The sequence below is a fragment of the Entelurus aequoreus genome, linkage group LG13, assembly GCF_033978785.1.
Source record: "Entelurus aequoreus isolate RoL-2023_Sb linkage group LG13, RoL_Eaeq_v1.1, whole genome shotgun sequence".
In the NCBI taxonomy this organism is placed as follows: domain Eukaryota; kingdom Metazoa; phylum Chordata; class Actinopteri; order Syngnathiformes; family Syngnathidae; genus Entelurus; species Entelurus aequoreus.
In genome coordinates this window covers 11,811,114-11,831,113 of record NC_084743.1, presented here as the reverse complement: position 1 = coordinate 11,831,113, position 20,000 = coordinate 11,811,114, and the positions used below count along the sequence as shown (strand labels likewise).

General features: G+C 35.3%; 1 protein-coding gene across 1 annotated transcript in view; it reads left to right on the top strand.

Annotated features, from left to right (window-relative positions):
* LOC133663762 (syntaxin-19-like) overlaps positions 1 to 19,994 on the top strand; it is a 20,734-nt gene extending 740 nt beyond the window's left edge. The window contains exons 2-5 of the mRNA XM_062068462.1: positions 9,253 to 9,498; positions 9,602 to 9,838; positions 13,660 to 13,872; positions 18,892 to 19,994. Of these exons, the coding sequence (XP_061924446.1) occupies positions 9,280 to 9,498; positions 9,602 to 9,838; positions 13,660 to 13,872; positions 18,892 to 19,128 (906 nt within the window). The 5' untranslated portion in view covers positions 9,253 to 9,279 and the 3' untranslated portion in view covers positions 19,129 to 19,994. The remainder of the gene's footprint in view (positions 1 to 9,252; positions 9,499 to 9,601; positions 9,839 to 13,659; positions 13,873 to 18,891) is intronic.
* Positions 19,995 to 20,000: the final 6 nt, after the last annotated feature.

Genomic DNA, 20,000 nt, shown 5'->3' with positions numbered 1-20,000 from the left:
TGGTTGAAAGGTCGGAATCAGGTTTAGGGCTTTGTAGAACTAGGAATATGTCCATTCATTTGAATGGGAATTTCCTGGAAATTTGGGGATTTGGGGAAAACCGGGATTTTTTGAAAATGTTGATACAAGCACAATTGTCCTAGATGTTATGAACGGGTTGGTGTTGGAATGTTTTTAATCGGTTGAAAAATGTTGACGTAGTAACAGTTTAAATTGAGAATGGGTATTTTGGAATTCCTGGAAATGTAAATTCAGTGTAAATTAAAAAGCACAGTCAGTTGGTCAAAAGTGACAAATTAAAATGTTACAAAGTTGTGATATTGTTTTTCAAAAGTGACTTTATTAAAAGTGACCTTTTCTTTCCTTTATCCCTGCATAAGCTATCAATTCATGTCTAAACATTCTCGATTATTTTCTCTTCAGGTCGGTATTTTAAATTGGTAAATTAATGATCCCCAAGGGAAATTGTAGCTCCGTAACAAGACGAAAAGAGTAAAAGGAATGCTCTCAAATGCATATAGAAGTAGAATGTCCAGGGTGAGTGGAGTGTGTGGATGTTGGAACGGTTCGAATTGGATGAGATTTGTGGGAGATGCAGTCTATTGTGTATTTCCCATTCATTGTCAAAGGGGAGAAAATTCAGGGAAAACAGGGAATTTAGGAAAAGGGAAAACATGTTTTGTGTTCTATATATCGGAAGAGTAGTGTGGGTGGATGGTTGAAAGGTCGGAATCAGGTTTAGGGCTTTGTAGAACTAGGAATATGTCCATTCATTTGAATGGGAATTTCCTGGAAATTTGGGGATTTCGGGAAAACCGGATTTTTTGAAAATGTTGATACTAGCACAAATTGTCCTAGATGATATGAACGTGTTGGTGTTGAAATTGTTTTAATCGGTTGAAAAATGTTGACGTAGTAACAGTTTAAATTGAGAATGGTTATTTTGGAATTCCTGGAATTTACAAAGTTGTGATATTGTTTTTCAAAAGTGACTTTATTAAAAGTGACCTTTTCTTTCCTTTATCCCTGCATAAGCTATCAATCTATTTCTAAACATTCTCGATTATTTTCTCTTCAGGTCGGTATTTTAAATTGGTAAATTAATGATCCCCAAGGGAAATTGTAGCTCCGTAACAAGACTAAAAGAGTAAAAGGAATGCTCTCAAATGCATATAGAAGTAGAATGTCCAGGGTGAGTGGAGGGTGTGGATGTTGGAACGGTGAGGAATGTGGGAGATGCAGTCTATTGTGTATTTCCCATTCATTGTCAAAGGGGAGAAAATTCCGGGAAAACCGAGAATTTAGGGAAAGAGAAAACATGTTTTGTGTTCTATATATCGGAAGAGTAGTGTGGGTGGATGGTTGAAAGGTCGGAATCAGGTTTAGGGCTTTGTAGAACTATTAATACGTCCATTCATTTGAATGGGAATTTCCTGGAAATTTGGGGATTTGGGGAAAACCGGGATTTTTTGGAAATATTGATACTAGCACAATTGTCCTAGATGATATGAATGGGTTGGTGTTGGAATGTTTTTAATCGGTTGAAAAATGTTGACGTAGTAACAGTTTAAATTGAGAATGAGTATTTTGGAATTCCTGGAAATGTAAATTAAAAAGCAAAGTCAGTTGGTCAAAAGTGACGAATTAAAAAGTTACAAAGTTGTGATATTGTTTTTCAAAAGTGACTTTATTAAAAGTGACCTTTTCTTTCCTTTATCCCTGCATAAGCTATCAATCTATTTCTAAACATTCTCGATTATTTTCTCTTCAGGTCGGTATTTTAAATTGGTAAATTAATGATCCCCAAGGGAAATTGTAGCTCCGTAACAAGATGAAAAGAGTAAAAGGAATGCTCTCCAATGCATATAGAAGTAGAATGTCCAGGGTGAGTGGAGGGTGTGGATGTTGGAACGGTTCGAATGGGATGAGAAATGTGGGAGATGCAGTCTATTGTGTATTTCCCTTTCATTGTCAAAGGGGAGAAAATTCAGGGAAATAAGGGAAATAAGGGAAAGGGAAAACATGAAAAACATTTGTGTTTGATATGTGGTAGAGTAGTGTGGGAAGGTGATGGAAAGGTCGGAATCAGGTTTAAAAATGGTGCAAAATTAAGAGAATTTAGGTAATTGTAAAACTATAAATACATCCATTGATTTGAATGGGAATTTCCTGGAAATTTGGGGATTTTGGGGATTTCAGGAAAACCGGGAATTTAGGGAAAGGGAAAACGTGTTTTGTGTTCGATATATCATGAAGTAGTGTGGGTGGATGGTTGAAAGGTCGAAATGGGGTTTAAAATGGTGCAACATTTTGATAATTTAGGGTATATTTATATGTGTGTGTATATATATATATATATATATATATATATATATATATATATATATATATATATATATATATATATATATATATATATATATATATATATATATATATATATTTTTTTTTTTTTTTTTTTTTTTTTTTTTTCATTTTATTTTATTTTTTTTTATATATTTTATATTTTTATGTATATAAAAAAAATATATATATATATATATATATATATATATATATACATATATATATATATATATATATATACACATATTTATATAAATATATATATATATATTTTTTTGTACATATTTTATATCTTTATATTAATTAAAAAAAATAAAATAAAAATAAATAAATAAATAAAAATTTAAAAAAATAAATAAATATATATATATATATATATCTTTATATTAAAAAAAAAAAAATATATATATATATATATATATATATATATATATATATATATGTGTGTATGTATGTATATGTGTCTATCAAGTTAGAACATTTTTACAAAAAAAAACTCCTGTGATAAATCCCTCAAAATGATCGGATTAATCAAAAACACACTTTGATTAAATACCGTATGTTATTTATTTTGACCGCACAATCTCTGTTACCTCAACTGCAATACAATCAGTGAAGAAATGATATCCCTTAGAAAATAACTGTTAGCACATTGTGTCTGAATAAATGACATGCATTCAAGTAAAACATTAAAAACGCGTCCCGGATGGCATTCTGACATCAAAATGACCTTTGAGTAAAAATACTGTGATCTTTTCTTCAGCAAACATGATTTATTCATGCAAGTGATTTATATATATATATATATATATATATATATATATATATATATATATATATATATATATATATATATATATATATATATATATATATATATATATATATATATATATATATATATATATATATATATATAAACCAACATGAAAAATATATTAAAATATTATACAGTTTAAAAATGTATTTTTCCTTTAGAGGTGTAAAGAAGAAATAAATGTTGCCGGAAAGGTAAATTAATTGGTTTTACAAAAAGTGTTGTTAGTCATAGAGCTCCGTCTTTATTTTCTTCAAGGATTTTAGCTTTAAACACCAACACGTGCCTTCAAATCCTCTCAGAATTAGTTTTTTAACGGGCTCTTCTGGGCCAGGCAGTTATTTATTAGTGCCAAGATGAAGATGAAGCATTGTTACGTTCAAAAGCAATAACTGACATTTGGATTGTTGACCTTCAGTAAATCTACAAGGTTCCTAGTTTCACATCTCTTTGTTTACATGTCGGAGGCTCAACTATTGGGCCACCTTGTCCTTACCTTGGAATTCCTCTGACGTTGAAGCGAGCACGTTGGCTATTATCTTCATGGCCGTTGTCCGTAGGAACTACCACGGCTCAAAATCAACCGAGGAATGTTTCAATTTTCAGCAGCCAAGGACGCTATCACTTGATAAAATAAAAACTAGACATGCCTAACTGGATGCCGGGAATTTAATTCACTTCACCTTAGGAATTCCAAAAATGTGACTGAATCTTTATTTTAATCCTAAATCCTCGCATTGAACTCTTAGGATCAAAACATTCATAGACAAGCATTCGTATTTTCCTTTTGCATTTCTTATCAGGTTTAGAGTCATAGGCCAGCTAGAGCCCAGCCGACTATTTGCTAGTTCTACTTGGAACATGTGCTTTTGTAAGGTTTGCAAACAAAAATAATGTGTTTTCCTCATTATGACAGTATTGTTCTTATCATCTTGAGAAAACTTGTTTGAAGTAATAAATAGTTGTTAAAAAGATAACTCCTAAACCAAATAAACTTAATCTTAAAACATGAAAAAATATATATATTCTATAATAATGTATCTGTGTTGTTTCTATTTGGAACATGTGCTTTTGTAAGGTTTGCAAACAAAAAAACAAAAAATATTGTTTTCCTCAATATGACAATATTGTTCTTAGAATCTTGAGGAAACGCGTTTGAAGCAATAAAAAATTGTTACAAAGATATCTCCAAAACCAAATATGCAAAAATAAATAAAATAATTGCTGTATTAATGTATATTTGTTAGTTCCACTTGGAACATGTGCTTTTGTAAGGTTTGCAAGCAAAAAAAAAAGTGTTTTCCTCATTATGACAGTATTGTTCTTATCATCTTGAGAAAACATGTTTAAAGTAATTAATAGTTGTTTACAAAGATAACTCCTAAACCAAATAAAATAATGTTAATATTAAACCATGAAAAAAAAAAAAAGATATATATATACAGTACATATATATATATATATATATATATATATATATATATATATATATATATATATATATATATATATATATATATATGTATATATATATATATATATATATATATATATATATATATATATATATATATATATATATATATATATGTATATAATAATGTATCTGTGTTGTTTCTACTTGGAACATGTGCTTTTGTAAGGTGTGCAAGCAAAAAAAATGTTTTTTCCTCATTATGACAGTATTGTTCTTATAATCTTGAGAAAACATGTTTAAAGTAATCAATAGTTGTTAACAAAGATAACTCCCAAACCAAATAAACTAAACTTAATATTAAACCATGAAAAAAATAAAAAAAAAAAATATATATATATATATATATATATATATATATATATATATATATATATATATATATATATATATATATATATATATATGCACAGTAAAATAATGTATCTGTGTTGTTTTACTTGCAACATGTGCTTTTGTAAGGTTTGCAAATGAAAAAAAAAAAACGTTTTCCTAAATATGACAATATTGTTCTTATAATCTTGAGAAAACGCCTTTGAAGCAATACAAAGTTGTTACTAGGATAATGCCTAAATTAAACATGCTGTATTATTGTATTTTTGTTAGTTCCTGTTGGAATATGTGATTTTGTAAGGTTTGCAAACAAAATTATTATTATTATTTTTTTAATATAACAGTTTTTTTCCTAGAATCATTAGAAACCTCATTTGAAGCAATACAAAGTTGTTACAAGGATAACTCCTGAACCAAACATGCAACAATGTTTTATTTTGGTGTATTATTGTATCCGTCTTATTTCTACTTGGAACATGTGCTTTTGTAAGGTTTGCAAAAGAAACAATGATTATTTTTTTTTTCCCTCAATATAACAGTTTTGTTCTTATAATCTTGAGAAAACGTGTTTGAAGTAATTAATAGTTGTTTACAAAGATAACTCCTAAACCAAATAAACTCATCTTAATCTTAAAACATGGAAAAAAATTATAATAATTAAATATGTAATAATGTATCTGTCTTGTTTGTACTTGCAACATGTCCTTTTGTAAGGTTTGCAAACCAAAAAAAATATTGTTTTCCTCAATATGACAATATTGTTCTTATAATCTTGAGAAAACGCCTTTGAAGCAATACAAAGTTGTTACTGGGATAACGCCTAAATTAAACATGTTGTATTAATGTATCTTTGTTAGTTCCAGTTGGAATATGTGATTTTGTAAGGTTTGCAAACAAAATTATTACATTTTTTTTTTAATATGACAGTTTTTTTCCTACAATCATTAGAAACCTCATTTGAAGCGAGACAAAGTTGTTACAAGGATAACTCCTGAACCAAACATGCAACAATGTTTTATTTTGGTGTATTATTGTATCTGTCTTATTTCTACTTGGAACATGTGCTTTTGTAAGGTTTGCAAGCAAAAAAATGTGTTTTCCTCATTTCCACAGTATTGTTTTTATCATCTTGAGAAAACTTGTTTGAAGTAATTAATAGTAATAAACCAAATAAACTAATCTTAATATTAAACCATGAAAAAAATTTTTAAAATACAATTCTATAATAATGTATCTGTGTTGTTTTTACTTGGAACATGTGCTTTTGTAAGGTTTGCAAACGAAAACATAAATACAAATTCCTCCTAATGACAATATTGCTCTTATAATCTTGAAAAAACAGGTTTAAAGTAATTAATAGTTGTTAACAAAGATAACTCCTAAACCAAATTAAGTAAACTTAATATTAAACCACAAAAAAAAAAAAAAATAATAATAATAATACTTCTATAAAAATGTATCTGTGTTGTTTCTACTTGGAACATGTGCTAAGGTAAGGTTTGCAAACAAAAAACTTTTCTTTTTTTTCCCTCAATATGACAGTATTGTTCTTATAATCTTGAGAAAACGTGTTTGAAGTAATACATTGTTGTTACAAAGATAACTCCTGAACCAAATAAATTTAATCTTAAAACATGAAAAAAGATAACAAATAAATAATAATAACGTTTAATCAATGTTGGGTTCTGACGTTGATTTGACCATTTTCCAACCAATATTCTACAACACAAATATGACATTGAAACATTATTTTTGACAACTTTTAAACAATGTTGGGTTCTGACATTAATTTGACCATTGAATTTTGGTTATTTCCCAACCAATATTCTACAACACAAATACAACGTTGAAACAACATGCTTTTTGACAACTTTTAATCAATGTCGGGTTGTGACGTTGATTTAATCATTGATATTTGGTCGTTTTCCAACCAATATCCTACAACACAAATACAACATTGAAACAATATCTTTTTTCATAATGTTTAATCAATATTGGATTCTGCCATTGAATTGACCATTGAAATATGGTCATTTCCCAACTAATATTCTACAACACAAATACAACGTTGAAACAACATGCTTTTTGACGACGTTTAATCAATGTTGGGTTCTGACATTAATTTGACCATTGAATTTTGGTCATTTTGCAACTAATATTCTACAACACAAATATGACATTGAAACATGTTTTTTGACAACGTTTAATCAATGTTGGGTTCTGACGTTTATTTGACCATTGAATTGTGGTAATTTCCCAACCAATATTCTACAACACAAATACAACGTTGAAACAACATGCTTTTTGACAACGTTTAATCAATGTCGGGTTGTGATGATGATTTAATCATTGAAATGTGGTCATTTTCGCAACCAATATTCAACAACACAAATACAACGTCGAAACAATATCTTTTTTTCTTTTTTTTTTTTTTTTTTTCACTGAAATATATTTATTAATTGTGGTTCTTTTTTTTTTTTTCTTTTTCTTTTTATTAACCAATCAACAAAACAATACACAACAATACCAACAATATCTTTTTTTGATAACCTTTAATCAATGTTGGGTTGTGATGATGATTTAATCATTGAAATGTGGTCATTTTCCAACCAATATTCAACAACACAAATACAACGTCGAAACAATATCTTTTTTTTTTTTTTTTTTTTTGTTCTTTTCCACTGAAATATATTTATTAATTGTGGTTCTTTTTTTTTATAATTTTTTTATTTTTTATTAACCAATCAACAAAACAATACACAACAATACCAACAATATCTTTTTTTGATAACCTTTAATCAATGTTGGGTTGTGGTGATGATTTAATCGGGGCGGCATGGCGTAGTGGGTAGAGCGCCCATGTCAGAAACCTGAGGGTTGCAGGTTCGCTCCCCGCCTCTTACCATGCCGTTGTGTCCTTGGGCAGGACACTTCACCCTTGTCCCCGGTGCCGCTCACACCGGTGAATGAATGTTGAATGAATGACAGGTGGTGGTCGGAGGGGCCGTAGGCGCAAATTGGCAGCCACGCTTCCGTCAGTCTACCCCAGGGCAGCTGTGGCTACGAAAGTAGTTTACCACCACCACCAGGTGTGAATGAATGATGGGTTTTTAACATGTAAAGCGACTTTGGGTACTTAGAAAAGCGCTATATAAATCCCAGGTATTATTATTATTATTATTATTAATCATTGAAATGTGGTCATTTTCCAACCAATATTCAACAACACAAATACAATGTCGAAACCATATCTTTCTTTTTTTTTTTTTTTTTTTTTTTTTTTCACTAAAATATATTTATTAATTGTGGTTCTTTTTTTTTTTTTTTCACTGAAATATATTTATTAATTGTGGTTCTTTTTTTTAATTTGTATTTCTTTTTTTATTAACCAATCAACAAAACAATACACAACAATACCAACAATATCTTTTTTTGATAACCTTTAATCAATGTTGGGTTGTGGTGATGATTTAATCATTGAAATGTGGTCATTTTCCAACCAATATTCAACGACACAAATACAACGTCGAAACAATATCTTTTTTTTTTTTTCTTTTTTTTTTTTTTTTTTCACTGAAATATATTTATTAATTGTGGTTCTTTTTTAAAATTTTTATTTATTTTTTTATTAACCAATCAACAAAACAATACACAACAATACCAACAATATCTTTTGTTGATAACCTTTAATCAATGTTGGGTTGTGATGATGATTTAATCATTGAAATGTGGTCATTTTCCAACCAATATTCAACAACACAAATACAACGTCGAAACAATATCTTTTTTTTTTTTTTTTTTTTTTTTTTTCACTGAAATATATTTATTAATTGTGGTTCTTTTTTTATTTTTTTCATTTTTTTTTTTTATTAACCAATCAACAAAACAATACACAACAATACCAACAATATCTTTTTTTGATAACCTTTAATCAATGTTGGGTTGTGATGATGATTTAATCATTGAAATGTGGTCATTTTCCAACCAATATTCAACAACACAAATACGTCGAAACAATATCTTTTTTTTTTTTTTTTTTTTTTTTTTTTTTTTTTTTTTTTGCACTGAAAAATATTTATTAATTGTGGTTCTTTTTTTTTTATTTTTTATTTTTTTATTAATCAATCAACAAAACAATACACAACAATACCAACAATATCTTTTTTTGATAACCTTTAATCAATGTTGGGTTCTGTCATTGATTTGACCGTTGAAATTTGGTCATTTCCCAATTTCCCTTCCCTTTTTTATTTGTTTATTTCTCTGATTCTGATCCCCAAAGGGCAATCCTTGGCGAGGATCCTCCGCAATGAAGGACCGCCTAAAAGACCTACGGGAGCGGACTCAGGAGTTGCCTGACTCAGCAAGTGCGAGTTCCACATCCGAGGAGGAGGGTCACCATGACGACTCGGTGGCGGTGGAGGCCATCACGCCGCAGGCTGTTCTGTTTGAGGAGGAACCCGTCATTGGCAACTTCCTGTCCCAAGTTCAGCTAATCCGAAATGATATCAGCACCCTGGAGACGGAGGTGAGGTTTATTCGGAGAACGGGTTTTGACGGACGCAATGTTTTTTTTTTTTACCTGGGATTTGCCTTACCTTACCCTTACCCGACCCTTACCCTGGTACCAGGTTCTCAAGTTCAACCAGCAGCAGAAGATGTTGGTTGCAACCATGCGGCGTTTTAGCATCATAAAGAAGGAAAGCAGCATTACGAGGGACATCAAGCTCCGAGCTGAGAGTCTTCACCGACGTCTGGACACTCTTTCTAAACAAGTCCAAAAAACCGAAGAGGAACAGGGACCCACGGCCGTCACCACGAGAATACAACGTTCCCAGCACACCGCCATGTACTCCAAATTCCAGCAGGTCGGTGAAAATATTTGGCTTTGTTTACTTAAAGCGGAACTGACATTTTTGGGGGGGAATTAAGTCTATCAGTCACAATCCTTAAATAAGACTAGAACACATCTGGTTTTTGTTTTTTTGTGAATTCTAAATCACAAATAAATGCTAGCAAAAGTCAGCTAAGGATGGAGCTAATTGTCGTCGCTCTATAAAACGCTCTAAGAAAAACCCCCATCAACGTTTTATATACATGCTGTAAGTATACATGTAATGTAGCAACATTCATAATAACGTAATATATATATGGTGTAAGTATATATGTCATGTAGTAACATTCATAATAACATGTAATATATACATGATGTAAGTATATATGTCATGTAGCAACATTCATAATAATGTAATATATATATGATGTAAGTATATATGTCATGTAGTAACATTCATAATAACATGTAATATATACATGATGTAAGTATATATGTCAGGTAGTAACATTCATAATAACATGTAATATATACATGATGTAAGTATATATGTCATGTAGCAACATTCATAATAACATGTAATATATACATGATGTAAGTATATATGTCATGTAGTAACATTCATAATAACATGTAATATATACATGATGTAAGTATATATGTAATGTAGTAACATTCATAATAACATGTAATATATACATGATGTAAGTATATATGTCATGTAGTAACATTCATAATAACATGTAATATATACATGATGTAAGTATATATGTCATGTAGTAACATTCATAATAACATGTAATATATACATGATGTAAGTATATATGTCATGCAGTAACATTCATAATAACATGTAATATATACATGATGTAAGTATATATGTCATGTAGTAACATTCATAATAACATGTAATATATACATGATGTAAGTATATATGTCATGTAGTAACATTCATAATAACGTAATATATATATGATGTAAGCATATATGTCATGTAGTAACATTCATAATAACATGTAATATATACATGATGTAAGTATATATGTCATGTAGTAACATTCATAATAACATGTCATATAAACATGATGTAAGTACATATGTAATGTAGTAAATTTCATAATAACATGTAATATTTACGTATTTTAGTCATTTTAAGCATATGACGGCATATTAATTTCACATATATATATATATATATATATATATATATATATATATATATATATATATATATATATATATTTATATTCAGTTGTCTTTTCAGAACAAAATAGTGCACCCTGAGCTAATACAACAAACATCATCTTATATATATATATATATATATATATATATATATATATATATATATATATATATATATATATATATATATATATATATATATATATATATATATATATATATATATACATAAGCTAGGTCAGCCTGTTTATATAAAATGAGCAGGGAAACCTTTAAAACAGGCTTGTAGGGATGTTAAAGCCTCTGTATTTATTTATTTAATTTTTATTTTTTGCACCATGACTACGGAAGGTTGTTTAGATCGTTTCATAAAAGTAAATGCTGTGCTATCAATTAAAGTACTTTTACGGATCATTGATCTGATTTATTCACATTGTTCACAAGACGGCAGCCATTGTGTAGCATTCGGAAACCAAGACCGTCTTTACAGATGAATTTGAAAGCGCACCTCAACGCGATTCTTTGTAGAACTCACGACTTCTCGCAGGCCACATTGAAAATGTTTGTTGAACTCCCAACATCTCGCAGGCCACTTTGAAGATGTTTGTTGAACCCCCGACATCTCGCAGGCCACATTGAAGATGTTTGTTGAACTCCCGACTTCTCGCAGGCCACTTTGAAGATGTTTGTTGAACTCCCAACGTCTCGCAGGCCAATTTGAAGATGTTAGTTGAACTACCGACTTCTCGCAGGCCACTTTGAAGATGTTTGTTGACCTCCCGACGTCTCGCAGGCCAGTTTGAAGATGTTTGTTGAACTCCCGACTTCTCGCAGGCCACTTTGAAGATGTTTGTTGAACTCCCGACTTCTCGCAGGCCACTTTAAAGATGTTTGTTGAACTCCCGACTTCTCGCAGGCCACTTGGAAGATGTTTATTGAAGTCCCGACGTCTCGCAGGCCACTTTGAAGATGTTTGTTGAACTCCCGACATCTCGCAGGCCACATTGAAGATGTTTGTTGAACTCCCGACTTCTCGCAGGCCAGTTTGAAGATGTTTGTTGAACTCCCGACTTCTCGCAGGCCACTTTGAAGATGTTTGTTGAACTCCCGACTTCTCGCAGGCCACTTTGAAGATGTTTGTTGAACTCCCGACTTCTCGCAGGCCACTTGGAAGATGTTTATTGAAGTCCCGACGTCTCGCAGGCCACTTTGAAGATGTTTGTTGAACTCCCGACATCTCGCAGGCCACTTTGAAGATGTTTGTTGAACTCCCGACTTCTCGCAGGCCACTTTGAAGATGTTTGTTGAACTCCCGACTTCTCGCAGGCCACTTTGAAGATGTTTGTTGAACTCCCGACGTCTCGCAGGCCACTTTGAAGATGTTTGTTGAACTCCCGACTTCTCGCAGGCCAATCTTAAGATGTTTGTTGAACTCCCGACTTCTCGCAGACTACATAGAAGATGTTTGTTGAACTCCCGACTTCTCGCAGGCCACTTTGAAGATGTTTGTTGAACTCCCTACTTCTCACAGGCCAAATTGAAGATGTTTGTTGAACTTCCGACTTCTCGCAGGCCATTTTGAAGATGTTTGTTGAACTCCCGACTTCTCGCAGGCCACTTTGAAGATGTTTGATGAACTCCCGACTTCTCGCAGGCCACTTTGAAGATGTTTGTTGAACTCCCGACGTCTCGCAGGCCACTTTGAAGATGTTTGTTGAACTCCCGACTTCTCGCAGGCCACTTTGAAGATGTTTGTTGAACTCCCGACTTCTCGCAGGCCACCTTGAAGATGTTTGTTAAACTCCCGACTTCTTGCAGGCCACTTTGAAGATGTTTGTTGAACTCCCGACTTCTCGCAGGCCACTTTGAAGATGTTTGTTGAACTCCCGACTTCTCGCAGGCCACTTTAAAGATGTTTGTTGAACTCCCGACTTCTCTTAGGCCACTTTGAAGATGTTTGTTGAACTCCTGACTTCTCGCAGGCCACTTTGAAGATGTTTTTTGAACTCCCGACTTCTCTTAGGCCACTTTGAAGATGTTTGTTGAACTCCAGACTTCTCGCAGGCCACTTTGAAGATGTTTGTTGAACTCCCGACTTCTCGCAGGCCAATTTGAAGATGTTAGTTGAACTCCCGACTTCTCGCAGGCCAATTTGAAGATGTTTGTTGAACTCCCGACTTCTCGCAGGCCACTTTGAAGATCTTTGTTGAACTCCCGACTTCTCGCAGGCCACTTTGAAGATGTTTGTTGAACTCCAGACTTCTCGCAGGCCACATTGAAGAAGGCTGGCGGGCCGCACTTGTTGGGACACCACTGATCCACAACACAAGAAAGTGTTTTTAATGTAGATTATGTTCCCTTTAACTATGACGTCAGTCACAATTTGACTGAGCAAGTTGTCTTTTCAGAACAAAATAGTGCACCTTGAGCTAACACAACAAACATTATCACGAGAAGAGGGTACATAAAGAGACATATTCCTTGTATAACAACCAATTTGGTCAAACTCTTTGATTTACTCAATCAATTCACTTTATTACTCTTGTTCTGCCTGGGGGTCCTAAGATATTAAGATGGGCCCCAAATGTCTTCTACTCATTAACCTCCCTCCTCCTTCCTCATCCTCCCTCTCTCTCTCTTTTGTTATTGTTTTCCCATAATTCCATGCAGGTGATGCGGCAGTATAACGAAGGGTTGTTGACCAAGCAGGACCGCTGTAAGCACTTCATCATCCGGCAGCTGGAGGTCTCGGGAAGGGACGTGACCGAAGGGGACGTGAACGACATGGTGGCCACAGGGAAATGGGAGGTCTTCAACGAGAACCTGCTGAACGACGCCAGGATCACTCGCTCCCAACTCTCTGAGATCGAACAGCGGCACAAGGTGAGAGCCATGGCGGTCGACTCCCCACCGTCTTTGTTTAAGCACCGCTATGTTGCTTTTTTTGATTGACAGCTACCATAAACCATGTTGTATTTTTTGAATTCCCAAATCAACTTTTTCACAGTTTCTATTTCCTTTTAATCCCATGATACAAACCCCAAAAGCAGTGAAGTTGTCACGTTGTGTAAATGGTAAATAAAATCAGAATACAATGATTTGCAAATCCTTTTCCAACTTATATTCAATTGAATAGACTGCAAAGACAAGATACTTAAAGTTCAAACTGAGAAACTGTTACAACCGGGTCCCATGGTGATGCAGGGTTTGTTCTCCCAGGATGCAAACGGACGACTCCGGACAGGACTTGCAGGTAGGATCATGATTTAATCGTAAATTAACAGTCAAAAAAGTACAAAACAGAAAACAAACAGACGGAACAAGGTGTCGATCGCACCTGAAGCTAAGGCTACTACTTAGCACAGACTAGAGATCACTAGCAGGGGCTAGGAGACAAGCAAGACTTACGTAACAATAGTGTGACGCAAACAAAGAAGACAGACTGACTGACTGGCAAAAGCAGGCTTAAATAATGTCTCTGATTACAAACAGGTGCGCGTCCCGAACACAAGCGGCAGGTGAAGATAATAAGTAGCTGTGGTAACCAACTCAGATGTGCACAAACAGGAACTAAAGGAGTCCAAAACTAACAGAAAACACAAGTGACTAGGAAAACTTAAACAGACAGAAACGTTGTTATGTTTTGCAAATATTAGCTCATTTGGAATTTGATGCCTGCAACATGTTTCCAAAAAAGCTGGCACAAGTGGCGAAAAAAGACCGAGAAGGTAGAGGAATGCTCATCAAAGACTTATTTGGAACATCCCACAGGCGAACAGGCTAATTGGGAACAGGTGGGTGCCATGATTGGGTATAAAAGCAGCTTCCATGAAATGCTCAGTCATTCACAAACAAGGACGGGGCGAGGGTCACCACTTTGTCAACAAACGCCTGAGCAAATTGTCCAACGAGCTACTGCAAGGAATGTACGGAGTACACCATCTACGCTCCGTAATATCATCAAAAGGTTCAGAGAATCTAGGGAAATCACTGCACGTAACATTGAATGCCCGTGACCTTGGATCCCTGCATCAAAAAGTGACATCAGTGTGTAAAGGATATCACCACATGGGCTCAGGAACACTTCAGAAAACCACTGTCAGCAACTACAGTTGGTCGCTACATCTGTAAGTGTAAGTTAAACTCTACTATGCAAAGCGAAAGCCATTTATCGACAACACCCAGAAACTGGGCCCGAGCTCATCTAAGATGGAATGATGCAAAACGAAAGCCGTTTATCAACCAACTTTTTTTTGCAATGTGTTGCTGCCATTAAATTCTAAACAAAAAAGTTTTTTTTCTCATTTGGAACATGCAATATCTTGTCTTTGCAGTCTATTCAATTGAATATAAGTTGAAAAGGATTTGCAAATCCTTGTATTCTCTTTTTATTTACGAATTACACAACATGCCAACTTCACTGGTTTTTGGTTTTGTATGTCCAACCAAGACTGTAAAGGCCATACTTGCCAACCTTGAGACCTCCGATTCCGGGAGGTGGGGGGTGGGTGTGGTCGGAGGCGGGGCGGGAGTGCGGTTGGGGGCGTGGTTAAGAGGGGAGGAGTATATTTACAGCTAGAATTCACCAACTCGAGTATTTCATATATATTTCACACATATATATATATATATATATATATATATATATATATATATATATATATATATATATATATATATATATATATATATATATATATATATATATATATATATAGCTAGAAGTCACTGAAAGTCAAGTATTTCATACACATATATATATATATATATATATATATATATATATATATATATATATATATATATATATATATATATATATATATATATATATATATATATATATATATATATATATATATATATATATATATATATATATATATATATATATATATATATATATATATATATATATATATATATATATATATATATATATATTTATATATATATATATATATATATATATATATAATTATTTTATAATACATATAAATAAAAGAAATACTTGAATTTCAGTGTTCCGGAGGCTATCCAGTAGATGGCAGTATTGTCCTGTTTAAGAGTGTCACAACATTGCTGTTTACGGCAGACGAACTGCTTTACGGTAGACAAAAACGTGACTGCTGTTGTTGTGTGTTGTTACCGCGCTGGGAGGACGTTAATGAAACTGCCTAACAATAAACCCACATAAGAAACCAAGAACTCGCCCTCGATCATTCTACAGTTATAACGTGATTGGGCAGGCACGCTGTTTATATCGTGGGAAAGCGGACGTGAAAACAGACTGTCGCCGCTGTCCCCACTCAGGTCCGCATTGAGCTGGAGGGGTCGTGGCCTCCAGCTCCGGCTGAATTCCGGGAGTTTATCGGGAGAAAATTTCTTCCGGGAGGTTATCGGGAGAGGCGCTGAATTCCGGGAGTCTCCCGGTAAAACCGGGAGGGTTGGCAAGTATGGTAAAGGCGGATGAAGATACCCTATTTTCCAAACTGTAACTTGCTCTGCAACGTAAGTCACCATCAGTCAAAAGACGTCATGACGTTAATCAATCAATCTTTTGGCCTTTAATCACGAATATCTCAAATGGGTCCTCTGAGCTAAACCCACGTCTGGGCAAGGAAAACCCCCAAAACCCAGACGGGAGTAAATAAGAAACTTTGAGAAGGGATCACAGATGTAGGGAACCCCCTTAGAGAGTTACCGGTTGAAATGGATTTTAAGATGGTACAGTTATTGAACTGTAAAAATAGTATTGTTAAATTAATTTGTTGTCAATTTAATAGAATGGGAGTCCAGTCTATCGGATTGTTCCAATGAAAAAAATGTGCCTTGGCTCAAAAAAGGTTGGAAAACACTTGTCTAACAAGTGGTCCATCTTGTGTCTCAATCCTCAATCTGTTCTCCCTTGGCTCTTGGCAAGGGCGGTCTCACTCCCTCCCCTCTCCGTGTTTGCCCTGTTTGCCTCTTTTTCTCGTCATGTCTCATTTTCTTTTTTCGCACTGCTCTCCAAAATCTAAAGAATGGAATTGATCAACTCGCCTCTTAACAAACTGACAAGATCTCGGGCTCAGGGGACCCGGTCTGTGTAGAACGGTTGTTGCTCGACACATGACGGACTATTGGGAGATGAGGAGTGCCGCGTGCCTGGCGACCCTTCCAGTCGAGGACCTGGAACACATCCACCTATTTGGAACCATGACAACAGGACATCCGCTGATTGGAGTAAGCATTGCTCTGATGCATCGATAAATCGGAAGGTGCTGGCAGCCGTTCAAAGCACAGTGGGCAGAACTGTGGACATTCAGAGTTTTGTGAGTTTGGATAAGATCGGACCGTCTGCCCTGCAGGATGAATTTGAGGACCAGAAATAGACAATTAGAGTGAAGTGTTTAAATTTTGCTTTCGTTGGCTCAAACACAACAAATTGTGATGGTTTCCCCTGGCTATGTTTCTTCTAGATTCCCCTGTTGCAAGTCTTGGGGTTTCTGTGTAAACACGTGTATATATGCGCTTATAGGCTATCATGTTTTTTCTCAGCTCCAGTCTCTGCCAGCTCCCTCAGTTTGAGATGGACTTTCTTATTTACTCATCTTCTCCCAGCGTCTACCTTTTCCCCACCTTTTACGGGGCGCCGTAAGTGGCAACCCATCACCGTTCCTGTTCTGTCTCCCTGTACAATGTTTGTCCAATCTGGAACGGGTTTGTGGTGAAAATGACATCTGGTTGTACTTGTGTGTGGCAGCACGGTGGAAAGGGGTTAGTGCGTCTGCCTCACAATACGAAGGTCCTGGGTTCGATCCTGCGCTCTGGATCTTTCTATGTGGAGTTTGCATGTTCTCCCCGTGACTGCGTGGGTTCCCTCAGGGTACTCCGGCTTCCTCCCACCTCCAAAAACATGCACCTGGGGATAGGTTGATTGGCAACACTAAAATTGGCCCTAGTGTGTGAATGTGAGTGTGAATGTTGTCTGTCTATCTGTGTTGGCCCTGTGATGAGGTGGCGGCTTGTTCAGGGTGTACCCCGCCTTCCGCCCGAATGCAGCTGAGATAGGCTCCAGCGGCCACGCGACCCCAAAAGGGACAAGCGGTAGAAAATGGATGGATAGATGGCTCAAACACAACTAATTGTGATGGTTTTCCCTGGCTACGACGTGGCAAGGCCGTTGCTTCTAGATTCCCCTGTTGCAAGTCTTGGGGTTTCTGTGTAAACATGTGTATACATGCGCTTATAAGCTATCATGTTTTTTCTCAGCCCCAGTCTCTGCCCTCTCCCCCAGTTTGAGATCGACTTACTTATTTACTCATCCTCTCCCAGCGTCTACCTTTCCCCCACCTTTTACGGGGCGCCGTTCTGTTTCCCTGTACAATGAATTTGAGGACCAGAAATAGACAAATAGAGTGGAAATGTTTAAATTTGCTTTCATTGGCTCAAACACAACTAATTGTGATGGTTTTCCCTGGCTACGACGTGGCAAGGTCGTTGCTTCTAGATTGCCATTTTGCAAGTCTCGGGGTTTCTGTGTATATATGCGCTTATAGGCTATCATGTTTTTTCTCAGCCCCAGTCTCTGCCCTCTCCCCCAGTTTGAGATTGACTTTCTTATTTACTAATCCTCTCCCACCTTTTACAGGGCGCCGTTCTGTTTCCCCGTACAATGTTTGTCTAACCTCGAACGGGTTTGTGGTGGAAATAAAATTCGGTTGTACTTGTGCGATGACATTAAAGAGCAAACCATACCAATTCGGGTCATCTCCTCCAGACTCGTACCCCTCCAGAGAACTCATTTGCACTCTTACAAGTTTTAGTTTGGAACTTTCCGTCTTGCAAGTTTTCTGGAAGGTGATATTCTTGTGTTGTTCCAAGTGCTGGCTAAAACTCAAATCTACTTTTATTCTTCAGGAGTTGTTGAGCCTCGAGAGCAACATGATGGAGCTGAGGGACCTCTTCATGGACATCTTCATGTTTGTAGAGGAACAAGGCGCCTACATCGAGCACATTCAGACCAACGTGGAACAGACCCAGGATTACGTGGCGGCGTCCAACGAGAAGTTCAAGTTGGCCGCCAGGTACAAGAAGAAGAACCCTCTCCGTCAGATCTGCTGCTGTTGTTGCCCTCCCTGGAAATGCTGCGTGTGAAGTTGTGTGGATTGGAATGGAGTGCTGGTTTTTTCAATGTCTCCCTCACCTGTTGGGAGTAAACAACATTGGACTCAAGTGCCATTAAAGTGAAGGTTATGGTCACCGCCATCCTTGCTGTTGAACACAGCAATGGCCAAGACAGATCCAGCAGAGCATAGCAAACAATTAAGGGGGAGGCCAGGAATTGGTTTTTTGAGGCACTTATTTCTTTGAAGAGAGTGTGAAGTGACTGCTATTGGAAGAGACAGTTCAGTGAGTGCTCCTCACCAACATGGCGGCGCATCCGTGACCTTCCCTGTCATCTGAGAGAGGTTACAAATAAGACCGCTACCTCTGCAACTGTCACTGCTTCATCACAAATTCCAATGTTCTCAACTTTCTCTTTGTCTGCCAAAAAGTATGTTTTTATGTCCAGACATTGCACTTTCAGCTAAAGTTTTAAAACGTCTGTGGGTAGTCGTATGACAGCTTATTAGGTAGACATATTGCTATATTTGCTATAATTAAGTTCGGAGCTAATATTGATAGACGTTATCAAGAGGTTTGAACGGAATTAGCAGGTTAGGGTCTGACGATTCAATCCATGTACATCAGGGGTGCCCACACCTTTTCTGCAGGCCAGCTACTTTTCAATTGATCAAGTGGAGGGGATCTGTCATGATCCGTGGTCCGGATCATGTTTTAGTTATGTTCTGTTAGTTTTGGATTCCCTTAGTTCCTGTTTTGTGCACTCCTGGGTTTATTTGGGTCACCATGGGGATTAATTGGGTTCACCTGCCTCTGCACTGCAAAAAGTCAGTGTTCAAAAACAAGAAAAAAAGAGATACAAAAATGAGGGGTATTTTATTTGAACTAAGCAAAATTATCTG